General features: G+C 40.3%; 1 protein-coding gene across 1 annotated transcript in view; it reads right to left on the bottom strand.

The window, feature by feature from the left end:
* The window catches only part of ano2b (anoctamin 2b), a 114,409-nt gene extending 100,399 nt beyond the window's left edge, over nucleotides 1-14,010 (bottom strand). Inside the window, exons 1-3 of the mRNA XM_078165133.1 lie at nucleotides 13,906-14,010; nucleotides 6,215-6,411; nucleotides 3,305-3,346 (exon numbers count right to left, since the gene is read on the bottom strand). Coding sequence (XP_078021259.1) covers nucleotides 3,305-3,346; nucleotides 6,215-6,411; nucleotides 13,906-13,942 — 276 coding nt within the window. The 5' untranslated portion in view covers nucleotides 13,943-14,010. The remainder of the gene's footprint in view (nucleotides 1-3,304; nucleotides 3,347-6,214; nucleotides 6,412-13,905) is intronic.
* Between the last annotated feature and the right edge of the window lie 1,082 nt (nucleotides 14,011-15,092).

A 15,092-nucleotide genomic window follows, 5' to 3' on the forward strand; every position in this document is an offset into this window, starting at 1 on the left:
TACGCAGCAGTGGAGTTATGTAATAACTGTTTGAATGAACTTAAACATCTTCTGCACTGTCAGCACACGCAAACACAAGTGGCTTTTGGCAGGTTCTCAAAAACACTGAAATGAAAACCTTCAGCAGCAGAGTGGGCAGTCAGCTCACCTTTGGCAGTTTTATTCTTTATTTAGACAGAGGGAAAGTAGAGAGGGAGACTAAACATGGACGACACAAGAGGGAATGCTCTATAGGCTCTGGGCAGGATGAGAGATTTTCTAACTTCCTAAGAGCAGGTTTCTTACTTATCAGCAGGACAGGCTTTTAAAATATGGAGTTAAATTCTACTCTGTTCATAAACAGTGTGTGTTTGTCAAGGCTGTATCCTTATGTAGTCATAATGTTTTATTTTGTTAAAACAATAAATAATGCAACATCACTTACATTAATTAGATAGATAAGTAGATGAGCACAGATGTATCGTCAAGCTCAAGTTTCCCACAGAGTACACAGTATTAGCTTAATCTTTCATCTTTTGTGTCACTGTAGCTCTGTCATTGGTTGGGTCTTGCTAAACAGAAAAAAATGCTAGTGTTAGTGGCTTAATCAATCCTTAATAACTATTTGTTTTTTTACATGTGTGGGAAAAATATCTCCCAGATTCATGAAGAAATGCTTTAAACCTGCAATGAGTTTTTTGGCCACTTGGGGCGGCAGAAACAAGTTATCAACACAGCAATGACATATCACCTTTTAAATTGATTTGGTAAACTTTTCAGCGAGCAGTTGTGAATGTATAAAAGACAGTTTGTATGGACTGACATTAGCATTCATTTGGAGTCGTGTTTCTTGCCACAGAGTAAACAAACGTCGAATATTCACTCTCTTTTAGCTCTGCTTTTGGTCTCCACCAACTTCAAGGGAAAACCAGGGAGATATATGGCACTTTGGATGCTAAATGCTCCACCATGTTCAACAGCTAGCGCTTTGTACTGTGTCTGTTTGCCATTTGGTAAGACACTACAAGAGCCTTGGGAGAGAACAAAACTGTTAAGTCGAGGGCTGGACAGCTAAACAATGAGCTCAGACTCTCTATAAAACTCTGTAAAGCCGATGCGTATATTCTGTTCTGAACATAATAATTCTTTGTCTGTTCATCACAACGAGCAACCCCCTGTCAGAGAATGCGTACCTTAAGAGATGGAGCCCCCACCCAAAAAATGTATCACAACTTCTACTTCCCATTCTCTACTGTATGACAAAAAAACTACCACGATAGTGCGAATTGGATCCAGAATCCATTCCTTTAGGCCTATACTGTTTGTGTGTGCAATCAAAAAATGCCTCACCATTTCCCACCAGCCAAACAGCTAACGTTGTTTTTTCTATCATACTGAGTGGACAAACTTCAGTTTTTACTCTGATTTTACCATCCTTGGTATAGATGCTGAAACATCACAAAATGTAGTTCACAGGACTCCCTCACTCAATGTTAAGTTTAGCTTGGATCTAGATGCGGTTACATGCTTTGTTGGTTCGAAGGCTAGATTAGCTAAAATATCTGAAAGCCCTCAGGCATCCATGGTCCTCTCACACAGGTTTTTTCATTTATTTAAATTGATTCGACCTCTTATAAGGCATGCAAAGACTATATTTGATTGATATCTTGCTTGCACCTGTTGGGTGGAACAATTTCCGCCTTTATCTTTTTGGATATTTTCAGTTTCCTATGGCTCTTGTTATATACGCAATGGGTTTTAACCTTAAAGGTTAAAATTGTGCACAACTTTGACTGTTTTCTCAGTGTTTCTTACTTTTAAACAAGCTGACTTAAATTTCAGTTTAAACATCAGGGTAATTAGTCGTTAGGAACAGCTCTAGCTGAGCGGTACATGTAGGCTAGTGATACTGAACAGCCTGCGGGCAGTTGGGGTGGGCAATATTTCCCGAAAATAACATCACAATATTTAAGGGTATTTAAAACTTTTGAAATTTCTTGCTCCTGGTTTATGACGAAATCACTTGATGACACTGACTCCTGTGTGTGCACAGCGAGACAGTAGAGGAGAGATGCTGTGCTGCTGCCAGAGGAGCCGCTGAATGAGTTCCCTCTGAGCGGTAACCCGCTAAAAGAGCATGAGAAGTTCAGGGCTGTTCATAAAATATTCAGGACACCACAGTTTATTGCACATTACTGAAGCTGCTCCTCTTTTTGGAAGCCCCTGCAGAGTCTGTAATAATTTCAGTGCTAGCCAAGCTTGTTGTTGCCATGGGTAACAGTATGACATAAATATGTCAACAAGTCGCGAGTATCACAATCTGAATTTTTCATATCATATAAAAAATGATACTGGTATTATTGTGAGCAAGATGATATGGCACAACCCTAGTGGGCAGAGAGGGTACCAGCTTGCCCAACGACCATTTTCTAATTTACAATGGAAATAAATTGATTCACACTAGGAACCTTTTTTTTGGTACTCTGAATGTAAATAAGGTCCTAGAGTGCACTGATAAAAGCATCAAAACAGAGGGTGTTTATTAAAGAAAAAAAGTGCCCAAGGAGGATCCCATGGACCCCCAGTAGAGTTCCAGGCTAAGCCCTGAACGTAGTCAAATCCTAGAAACACCCCTGCATACAGTCCAGCTAACCTGTGCGGGACAGCTACAACTGGATTTGCCTCATAGCAAACATGAGTGAGGACAATGTCGAAAGGCTTAGCACAGGAAATTCATGTATTATATATCTACAGATAAATATTAATAATGTTTGTTTATTAACTGGCCCCTGGCCTCCTGTCATTTTGTAAAAGTGGCCACCGGGCAAAGTTGAGTATACCTGATGCAGGCTGCTACCTTCAAACTCCTGGAACTTTCCAAAGGCTTACTGTTTGCTGACACTTCTTTATAATGAAGAACATAGAGCGAAAATCCCCATTTTGGTTTAGCCAAGCAGAGTCATGAAGGTTCCCACATGCTCGTGTTCTTTAAAGGGTTAACAAAATGTTCCTGAAGGTTGCCAGAAGGTTATAAATCTTTTACAGAACCTCACCTGTTTGCTACCTTAAAATGTTTTGTCGTTTCGTGCTGCCTGTTTGGGTCTAACAGTCTCCCACACAGCAGTAATAGTTAGACTTTCTGTTTGTAGTCAGCTTACCGTAAACAGCAGCACGGAGTTCACAACAATGTCGCCAAATGTAAAATGACAGTGAAACTATTACCAGCAGGGCGTAACACAGACTGGCCACAGGTGAAGCTAATTAAAGTCAAGACAGAGACGAGAGAAGCAACAGAGTGTCGGCGGATGGATACTGCTGTACTTACAGGGATCTTGTCTTCAGTCGGGGAGATCTGCATGCTGTTGCGCTTTAAAGACATATAGAGAAGTACAAGAAGAAGAAGTAGAAGAAGAGAGGGAGTGAAAGTTGGCGGTTTTCGCAGAAAAAGACAGCCAGATTCATCATCACCACCTTCACCCCCGTCATCCCCAAATGACACCTGAGGTCACTCCAGTTAGTCCACAGTCCAAGAGGAGCGACGGCTCATCTGCACCAGGGCTCATTGTTTTCTATAAAGTAGATCAATGAGATAGAAGAGGCTGAGCACACACATATAGACTCAGCAGCCTGATCGCATGCTGGTGATACCCATCTATCCCGCTGTGTGATCTGGAGGCTGCCTGCGCACCGCCGGCGCTTTTGGCACGGAGTATGCCACACTGTAAAAAATGTCTGTGCTCAGCTTGTTGTTTTGGTTGTGATGCTCAGTCTCAAAATTCCGTTTTAAATAAAAAAATAAATAGAATAAAATATTTCTGCCAAGTTGGTGAAAATTCAAATAATTTCCTGTGTGGTTTCAAGTGTTTATAGATATTTTTGATTATTTATGAACAGGGCCGCCCATAAGGGGGGAAAAGATGGAAAGGGCCCCTGGAAGCCTGTAGTATGAACATGTTCATCCATTAGTAGCCTAATGAAAGACAATTTTTATTTTGAACCAAAATATTCATTAGTACTTGTTAAACAACAAAAACATTCTACAGTCAAATGTATACTGTAAAAAGCTGTAAAATAAAAAAAAACTCTTGAAAATGGTATTAGTCACTTTTTTTTGTACACAGCCTTTGCCAGAAAAAAAAGCCAGCCACATGACCTAAAAGGTTCGCTGATCTAAACCATAGACTTTATATAAAGATGGATGACGCGTCTCAACTTCCTTCCACTGTACAAAAGTGAAGCCAAAATATCCCAGTTACAGCCGCTGCCATTTTGTGCTGATGACATCATTTGGAGCCAGAGTCTGCACAATAGCATTCTCTGTTGTGTCAAATTCCCATCCATACACACGTCAGACCAATCGCAAGCAGCACCATTGATCGTGAGCGCATCATTTGGCATACATAGCTGTTAATCGTAACATCAAACCTCCTTTGTATAGCATCAAATAACAAATTAGAACCAAACTTATAAGAAAAACCAAAAATTGAACAAACAGCAATGTGATAAGAACTACCTAAAATGATTGAAACCATCTTTGGGAAAAATTTATTTGATGTGCACTTTGATCTTTCACTTTTGCTAACATGGAGGGGGCAGGATTTATGACCTATACTGCAGCCAGCCACCAGGGGGCAATCAAGATGTTCTGGCTTCAATTTTGGGGAGCTGTCATGTCATTCATTTTTATTATACAGTCTGTGATCTAAACTAGTGGTGTGTCTCAAATCACATACTTCCGTTAGTACACTTCAGTGTAGTATACTATGTGCACTACGTACTCATTGGTGTAGTGGTGTAGAATTTCGACAGGGTAGTGTTGTCTCAAACCAAACACGGCTGTTTTGCACTCACCGGAAATGATGACCGCAAATTAGCTAGTTAGCAAACTAGCATTAGCATTAGCGTTATCGTTCGCGGCACCAAATCATTACAGACTGCTAACTGCTAACACCCAGTAAACATACTGCTGGCTTATACCCAACAACGATATAGTGGTGCTTAGTGCAAAAAACACATGTATTTGTACAATGCAGCGGCGTTCACAGTCACACACTCCTTGGCCGCTATTTCCAGTTTGAAAAGTGGTCCCTCCCCTTCCGCTACGTAGCCAAGATGGCGAGAAGTGTCCAGGGTTCCACACTCAACTTCTTGACCATTTTGAGTGCACCATCGGGGTACTCATAGTGCACTGCATTTTTCCAAACTTCTCAGTGTGAATGCACTTATGCACTCAAAATATTAAGTGTAAGTACAGAAGTACGCGATTTGAGACACAGCCTAGGATAGACTTTGTCAGGGGCAGAGCCATTTCTGTGGACTGACCGGTTCCTGATATACATTACAGGCTATCTCAAATTTTACCTGACAGAAAAAAAGAAAAAAAAAAATTGCATTAAAATGTAGAGCTACGTAATCATTCCCTGCAGCCCCTTTCCCCCTATTTCATATTTTTTAAAAATGATATACTTATCTTGCTCTCATTTTTAAAAATGACAGGTTAAGATGTATATTTTTTGTAGTGTGGAGAGAGGGAGCAGCCTTGGTTGCTTAGACAGCCCACTGATGTAACTTGGAGAGAGACCTGTGTTTTCCTAATAGCTACATCATAATCACAGAAGCAAAAATAATATAAAATGTAATTGAAGCATAGTTTTTGTCCCAGGAATATATTTCTGTCTTCCTCAGAATGAGTATTTTTAGGTGATATTTCATGACACACACACACAAACACACACACACAGATACCTTCTGAGGCGCAGCTAACCTCAGGCTTTACCATTAACCTATTTCTAATATCAGCCTTAATCCTCAGCTGTCTTTTCCCTAAACTAACATTAACCTTGAACTGATGTGTTCATGCTTTTTACTGAAATTCAGGTCAAAGTCAGTTCAGGTCCAGATATCTCAGTTACAACTTTTATTTTGAAAGACTCCAAGAATAAACATCTTGAGAAACAAATTTGGGAGAACAGCTCCCTCCATCATCATAACAGATTAAAAGTCATGAAGTCGTTTTAATGAGATTCTTTCTATTTTATGCTGAGTCATAAAATGATGCAATGGTATGCAATACGTTTCCCTCACAGGAAATATTACATGATTAACTCATTTTTACAAGTTGTTCCTAGTGTGTCTGAGCAGGCTTTAACCTTAAACTGGTTCCCAAAACAGGAAGGAAAAGTACATCAATGTGTTGTTTTTTACCAACACACACTTTATGTGTTCGTTTAATCACCTGTAACAAATTCTGTGATTCCTCAGTCCAGGGTTCTTCTTTATAAGGCTCAGGTTCCAGGATGCTGTAGGACATGGGGTCCAGTCCCATCCCGGACATGTCCTTGGTCAGATGATACAGGGCGTCGCTGTGGATGGAGGAGGACTCACTGAGGGCTGTGGTCACTCGCATGAAGCTTGCACCATTGGTCCATGATTCTATAAGACATTTATTTGGAAATGCAAAGATTGTAACTCAGCATCTTGATTGGACACAAAGGAACTCTATGCTGAGGCAAGTAGAAATTAGTCACTAAAACTCAACACTTTAGACATGGAGGTGGTGAAGAGGTGCATCTATAGACACTGGGTCCAGTTTACTCCAGGTAAATATTTCCCACCAGGGCCACAAAAACAGAAAAGTGAAACAAGGTGAAACTAGAGCTTCTTGGATGATTCAGCTGTATTGATTCAGGTGTATTTTCACATCTTGTCCTGTGCAGCTTTCTTTTGTTTACCGAGGCAAAGTAAACCAGCCGTATTGAAACTTTCAAGCTTGCTTCCCATTTATGAATTTCAGAATAGTCGTAAAATAAAAATAAAAAAAGGATGAGGATGTGTCTCTATCCTAAAATAATTGAGACAACAGCATGACTATTAACGTAATGTTCTCAAATTTGGTTGATTTGCCAGCTGTCAGTTATTGCCAACACTTATGATACATGGGTTGTGGTAACTTTAAGGGTGGAAGAAAAAGCCTCCAGGGGAGAAACTTGTTGCTGCATCTTAAGTTGCATCTCTCACCAGAGATAAAAGTAAACGTCTCTGCCCCACAGCTCATTGATCTCCAAGACATTTGGGGGAATAAGCTTTTTCGCTTTCTTGCCCAGAGTTAGAGGAGAAGATCAATACCACTCTCATGTCTACATAAGACCAGAGCCAGCAGCTGGTTAGCTGAGCTTAGCACAAAGACAGGAAACAGGCAGTGCCGGACTTAACACATTCGGCACCCTGGGCAAGCTCTCCCTGAGCACCCTCCACATTATTATTGTAATCTTTTATATTTTTTTTTGTATTTTTCATGAACTAAAACAAGAGCAAAAAAGAAATACACAAATAAACTTAGCTAACAAACAATAATGATAATAATAATAATAATAATAATAAAACAAATCATACAGGAAAATGGTAGGCCTATGTGCAAATTTGCGATTTTCATATTCTTTTCCCTTACTCTAATGCTCTCCATGTCCTTTCCATTCCAAACATACTCTTTTTACAAACTCTCACACAGCTTGTGCAGTATAATCCAAGTCTCAGTACTTCCCAAACACACGCATTTTGGCTTAAACCTCACTATTTCAAACACTTTCACATAAACAGCTCAGGCGCACCACTCGTCCGTGCCCGAGACAGTATATGCGGAAGTGACTTGGTTTATACAGCATGGAGTTTGTAAACAAATGTTTTGATGTAGTTTTGCTGTTGTAAAATACGGCCCCCCATTACTTCAGTTCACTAAGAATTTTCTCTGTTTTTGGATTCTTCATTCACCGTTGAGGCATGCAAGCAAAGCAAAATTTTCTGCTTGAATTTCAAGCTTGGGGTGAGTTATTGATACACAAATTATCGTTAAGGGGGTGAAGTGTTCCTTTAAATGTCAAGAATTAACACCTTATATCGTCTTTGTTTAACTTTTATTTTTAAAGGATGTAGTGTGGTTTTATGTGGGGTTATGTAACTATTTCTTGGTGGAGTGAAGACTTGTCGTCACTGTGAGGTTGCTAGGAAATCTGCGTAGGCTTCAGGAAGTTACTGCTCCTGGCTAAGAAATAGTCTGCCACATAACTCCCCCTTATAATCACAACCTGTCATTTTAATACCTTTTGTATGTATTTAACAACTAAGATGTTATGTGTAAACCACGAGTTATAGCAGTGCTGGTAGGTATTTATTTCTTTTTACCTTTGGACAGAGCTAGGCTAGTCGTTTGCCCCTGTTTCCAGTCTTTATGCTAAGCTAATCAAACATGCTGCTGGCTGGAGCAGTACCCACCTACTTTCCTCACACACATTTCCTTATCAAACCTACATATAGGACCTTTTGGTTATGACGCAACCTCACGATTTCCTATTATTTGAAGCCACAAATATGCAAAGTGTCCTTGTGAAGCTTTGTTTCACACTGTACAAATTGATATGTGTGTCAGTCAATCACAAACCCTGTCTCAAAACACACACAACACGCACAAATGACAAGCCTACGTAGAGCTCACTTCTCAACAATCAGTCTCAAAACACAAAGAACACAATATAATACAAATAAAAGAATAAAACACAAGACAGAGAATATTGTAAATGGTAAAAGAGTTTGATTGTGTACACAGTGCAGGGAAGAAAACACCAGCAGATTACTTGTTGCTCAGCCACTGTTTATATTGAGAACTGTGATTTTTTCCAAACAGCTCCTCTCGGAGGAGTTTAAAGTTCAGTGGTGACAAATGAGACATTCCTCCATCTTTATCAAGCTGATTGCTGTGTTGTCAGGAGCTGCAACAGATTTTTTAGTAATAAGGTTACTATGTGTGCGTATGGTTATTTTAGGGATACAGACAGCTGTAGCCATAGTAACGCACCAGGCCACGTGCTGTGCTCTCATTTCAGCACCACGGACAGCTCGCTCTATTTCATTCTATCTTCCTCTCCCTCATCCACACACAGTTGGACAACACTTTAACATAGTGAGTGAGCAGGAACCAGGTCAAGAGGGGAAAATATTTTTATAATGTCTCTTTTGAAGTATTTTGGGCCTACAAGGACAGAGATTTCATGGCAACAGTTGTGTTTGTGTTCCTCACTGCTCACTTGACAGCAGCTCAGTAGCCTGGAGGTTAGAGAGGCAGGCCTGTAACTGGAAGGTCGCCAGTTTGAATCTAGTAGGAGGGGAAATGAATGAGAAAATCCCTCATGTATAAATATAAAGCAGGGCATCACAGAATAAAACATGTTGCTGAATGTTTCTGGATTTTGAAATAAAGTATAAACTAGGTTAAACAAACACATTTTATGCACATGGAAACAGACATTCGAACATTTTCGAGTAGAGATTCCCAAAATAGGTTTTGGGGGTTGTGAGGGTCCCCTGGCTTTTACCTGCAAAATGTCAAATTAGCAACACTAAAATGAACACGTATCAACAAGGAGACTCAGAATGACCACGAAGAGATGCAAAGGAGCTACAGAGACACAAAATGACTACAAAGAGATACAAAACGACCAAAATAGACACAAATATACCTCAAAGAGACAAAAATGGACCTTTTCAGAGACACAAAATGATAATAAAGACATACAAAGGAACTATAAAAGGACACAAAATGGGCACAAAGGAACTACAAAGACACACAGAATGAAAAAAGACACAAATATACCTCACAGAGACACAGATTGACCTTTAAAAAGACTCAAAACAACATCAAAGACATGCAAAGGAACAACAGAGAAACACAAAATGACTACAAAGAGATACACAATGAGTACAGAAAGACACAAAATGACCACAAAGAGATGCAGAAGAATTGCAAAAAGACACAGAATAACTACAAAGAGATGCAAAACTACCAAAAAAGACATAAATATATCCATAAGAAGCACAAAATGGCCTCAAAAAGACAAAAAAGGACAACAAAGACGCAAGGGAAGTATGAAGAGACACACAACAACCATAAAGAGGCACAAAATAATTACAAAGAGATGCAGAGGAACTGCAAAGAGACACAGAACGACCAAAAATACACAAATATACATCATAGAGAATGCAAAATGGCCTCAAAGGGACAGCAAAACTACCAAAAAATAAATAAATATATCCCTAAGAGACACAAAATGGCCTCAAAAGGACACAAAACAACAACAAAGACATGAAAGGGAACTGCAAATGGACACAGAAGGACTACAAAGAGATACAAAATGGTCTAAAAGGGACACAAAACAACAACAAAGACATCAAAGGGAACTGCAAAGGGACACAGAAGGACTACAGAGACAGAAAATGACCAACAAAACACAAATATACCTCAAAGAGACACAAACTGACCGTCAAAGAGACACAAAACAACAGGGAGATATAATGACCACAAAGAGATGCAGAGAGACACAGAATGACTACGAAGAAAAACAAGTCGACCAAAATAGACACAAATATACCCTAAAAGACACTGAATGACTTCAAAGAGAAATTAAACAATTACACAGAAACACACACAATCCACAAGGACACACAAAATTACCAACAAGAGACACAAAACAACAACAAAGAAGGCAAAACCAGCACAAAGTCTGTGCGTCTTCCCCCCAGTGCAGAAGAGGCAATGGGGCCCTTCTGGATGTCTGTGCCCAGGAGCCCATTGCCACATAATCTGCCCATGTTCATTTAGCATAATTTGTCAGAAAATATGTAAAGATTAATATACATTTTGCTCATTTATGTCGTTCTGTTATCATGTTTAATACCACATTTCCTTACACAAGGTGTTTATGGAGAATTAACATTCTAAATTGGGATTTAACATTTCACTTTGTTTCCCCTTTTGTGTGCCCAAGAGTTAAAAAGCTTCCTCTGTCTCCTAAAAAAGTTGCTTGATATAATATCCGGACCTTTTGGAATTTCACACTGCCCCTGCTTCTCAGACTGATTGTGTAAGATAAACACTCTCTCTATCACAGTCATTTCTAATGGCTGAGACAAAGGGCATCCTTCAGAGAGCAGCTAATGAGCAGCAGCACTGCACAAAGCCTTAATGCTGATGCTTTTAAACATGTTGTCTCAGCTCTGCCTCGCTGATTGTGTGGAAGCCTTCACCCTGTCTTATTTTAGTTTCATGTTGTTACCATCTTGATTAATTTAAAATCGCAGCTGTAAAGATTTTCAGCATTTTGAAGTGATGTGCAAGTTCTGCAACACCTGTTTTTGAAGGTGTGCTGAAATCTGCTGAAAAAAAATTCAAAAATGTGTTCTGTTACTGCAGAAGGATGTTTGACACTAGTTGGCTGTTTATCCACTGCAGACAGATAGTTTCTCTGAGCTTCTTAAAGGTTCCCTGTAGAGTTTCTGACCTATATTAAAGCTATGGAGTTGTTTTTTTATGAACGGGTCTCCTGTTATTTGTCCCGTGGCACATGCACAAGGATGCACATGCACTCATGTGGGTGATGCGATTCACGGTCCTGTTTCACACTATTTTTCTGATGGTGGTAATGCACTGAGAAGCAAAGCAGGACACCAAGAAAAATGGGGAGGAAAAGACAGCTAAGTAAACACTTAAAGATATACTATGCAGGGTTATCCTAACAAACAATGTATAACTCGTTTAAAAGTAATCCCTCTAAGTCATCACTTATGACCAAGAAGAAGTGTGAGGCCATGTATTTTTCTGCAGAGACTCTGCCCTCTGCCTGTATTTTATTTCCTTCTTACTGCATTTTGCTTCATTTGGGACATTCCTGGTCACAGCGCACAGGTGAGGTTGGGTAGCAACCCAGTGCCAGACAATAAACAGCACATATCTAAGAGATCTAAGAGTAAGCTATGAAATTTGTGGAACAGCAACAAAATAATGCAAATATGGTGAGGCGAAATGCCAAGCAGACAAAGCTGGGGTTGACATTGGCATTGGTGTTGGCGTTGGCTTTCATTTTCATTGGCAATAACAAACAGTAACTGACAATTTGTGCATAGTATACCTTTTGAAATCAGCTTTGCAAATATTTTATGAGGAAGGTAATGCATTCAACAAGTTTGCAGTGCACACAATGGTGAGTAACACTGACTATAAACATAACTTTTGTTGGTCTACAAGAAAACTCCAAAGGGCCCCTTTAAAGCGGAATCTAACAAGTGGACGTACGAGCAGGATTTTGTCACACATCACAACTAGTTTGGAAGACAATCATGATCCAAAACGTAACTCAAATGTAACCTAAATGTAAAATAAGTGTGAGAAACCAGAAGCTTCAAGTGCACTGAACTGAAAAATTTCAGGCAATAGACAGTAGCTTCAGTCCGTCCTCATCCCCAGGCTGTCAAATACTTACACTTTGTCATACACCCCAGTGTGTGACATCAACGCCAAAAGCACACTTTAGCATCTTTATGAGATGCACCAGGCTTTCAGCTAACTCTAATGTAAACCAATCCACAGAATACTTGACACTGAGAGCAACCAACATGGTATAAAGAGAGAAAGTGGGCACAGGGTGGGAGAGAGGGGTGGTGGACAGGTCAAACAAAACAAGACTTTCACCCACGAGACCACAGTTCATGTGTGAAACTAAAAGTCACTGTTGTTTTAATGTAACATAACATAATTTACGTATGGACATTTTTATCGATAAATGCTTATTTTAACCCAAAACATGATCTTTTCTTCTGAACCTAACTAAGTAATGTTTTGTCTGAAACCTAATCGCGACTGTTTCACCACATTAACCACATATTATAATGTGTACATGACATAGATAGGCTTAACTGTGCCCTGTGCCTCATTATGAGATGCAGAGGGGCATGTCAAAGCATCAGAATTTGACGATCTGTAAATGAGAATGGGTTGGTAGTCTAGTAATTAAATTTTTGAATTGAAAAAAAAAAAAAATTACATATAGATTTTTTTCATGACAGCAAAGGAGTAATTTTAAACATTTTTAAACGATGTAATTATTTCTGTATCAGCCACAAATTGTTATTCCTAGCAGAGTATTTCTATGTCTTCAAACATGTCTGGAGGGGGTCTTTAATTTTCCACCCAACAGCCCTGATTGAACTTTCCACACGCTCCATTCTGAGTAAACAAAGTTCAGAGAAGCCTGGTTTGGATGCCAAAGCAAGGCAGTGTGTGCAACAGCTGGGACGTCATTATTGGCTATCAATGGGCCATCTCCCGTCAAAGATACGGTATAATAATGACTTTGGAACATAAAACCTCCAGGAGGCTCGATAGTAAATTCTGACGTCCCAGGGCTGCCAAATCATTCCCCAGTTGCAGTCAATATCGCCTGCCTGCCATCGTGTCAAAATGTTTCCCCTGGAGCAGCCCAATAAAATCAGCTCTGGGCAGTTTCTAAACAGCGAGGGATGTTTCACTCAGCCTTTGCCTTTCAAGGTTTATGAGAATTTTAAGGTCAATTGAAATCAGCCATAAGAGCTTCGTCACCTCACTTACACTAAAGCACAGCCGCAGTCAGCCATGCAGACTAACCCGGATTACCGCCCTGCCTGAGCTTTACTGCCAGGGAGCACATCTCTAAGATAAAGTCATCCTAAAAACTGAGTCATTCTGTTCAAACTGGGTGTAAGAGTTCCTCTGGGAGACAAGCTGAGGACAATGAGGGGACTACATTAGCACAGAGGGGTCTGGATGAATAAGCAAATTAAACTACAGCAGCCTCACATGCAACTGTATACCCAGCCTGCCATAAAGAGCTGCCTGTTGACGGCTGCCCCACACGGCCTGCTGACACACACACACACACACACACACACACACACAAACACACACACACACACTGGGGGGAAATGGGATGGGACAATAGGTGGGTTAGTCTACGGTGGTCCTGTCTATTGTGTCCTTTTTGTTGGGTGAGGATACAGGAGGGACAGGCAGGACAGGCCACACAAAGGAGTCCTGCTTGGTTTCCTATATGTTACCGCAACACTTACCTGCACAGGTAGAGGAGGGGGATTTACGGAGAGCCATTTTGCCTCAACTCTTAGTGACACCAGCCGAGAGGCAGGCCTCGTTTCAGTCTTTGAGTTCCCAGTCAGTCAGTCAGCCATGCTGGTTTGCTTTCAGCAGCAGGTGAGAGGAACAACAGCAACACTCTGACTCAGTAGTGCAATCCTCAGCTCAGTAGAGGCTTAGCTCTGCTGAGATAATACGCTCCTCCAAATGGCTGACTGGGTAGCAGAAACTCCACAACTCAGCTTATTGTGTACACTCGCCTAATACACTGCACACCGGGGCTCATGGGTAACAGACCGGCTGGCTGATTGGGTGTTCTGCAAAGGAATTACAGCCACACAGAGACAAGCAGAGATTATTGGGCCCTCTAATGTGCATTAATTACTGTGCCTTCTGTTGAGGTTTAGACGCAAACCTGTGGGGTCTTAAGGGTCCGCTGTGTGGAGCTTAAGATAGGAGAGAGGTGCCCTAATGCAAATTAAAGTTATACAATAAAGAGTTTCACCCAAAACAGGGAGGCACGTGTGATATACGGACAGTGGCAGTCTTAGAAATTTGTCATAGGGGTGGCCAGATGGAGCCACTGAAAATCTTAGGGTGGTACACCAGACATAAAAGCCATAACTGAATTTCAGGATTTCTATTATTATATAGTTTATAGGTTAGTTGAAAACTGTGTCAATATGAGAGTTAAGGAATCACATACTGACAGAGATGGGACTGAGTCATTGCTTTGCAAGTCACAGGTCTTGGCACTCAAGTCCCACGTCAAGTACCAAGTCCTAAACTTCAAGTTTCAAGTCCTAAACAAGCCATAATGCACTCTTTACCAAATGTTCAACCAAATAATAATATGTTAAATTTACGATTTTTTAAAAATTTTTTGTATTGATTTGTTAAAGCAAGTTGTAATTTGTTGTGTCTCTAATTTTCTAGCCAAGCACTTTGCGTACTTACCCAGGCACTCTGCAGTTATTATACGCAAACTGGTATCATTTTTTCCAATTGGTAAGTGATGTAAAGTGAGTTCTTCATGGTTTTCTCCTGTACTGTGATTGGAGGATGTCTGATTGGTTCAAACATTGTTGATTTGGGGAATCAAGTGTCAACTTGCTGGGAATAAACAGAGTTAATGTTAGCTGATTCAGGAAATGGAGGGAAATGA

The sequence above is a fragment of the Epinephelus lanceolatus genome, chromosome 23 (assembly GCF_041903045.1).
Source record: "Epinephelus lanceolatus isolate andai-2023 chromosome 23, ASM4190304v1, whole genome shotgun sequence".
NCBI lineage: Eukaryota > Metazoa > Chordata > Actinopteri > Perciformes > Serranidae > Epinephelus > Epinephelus lanceolatus.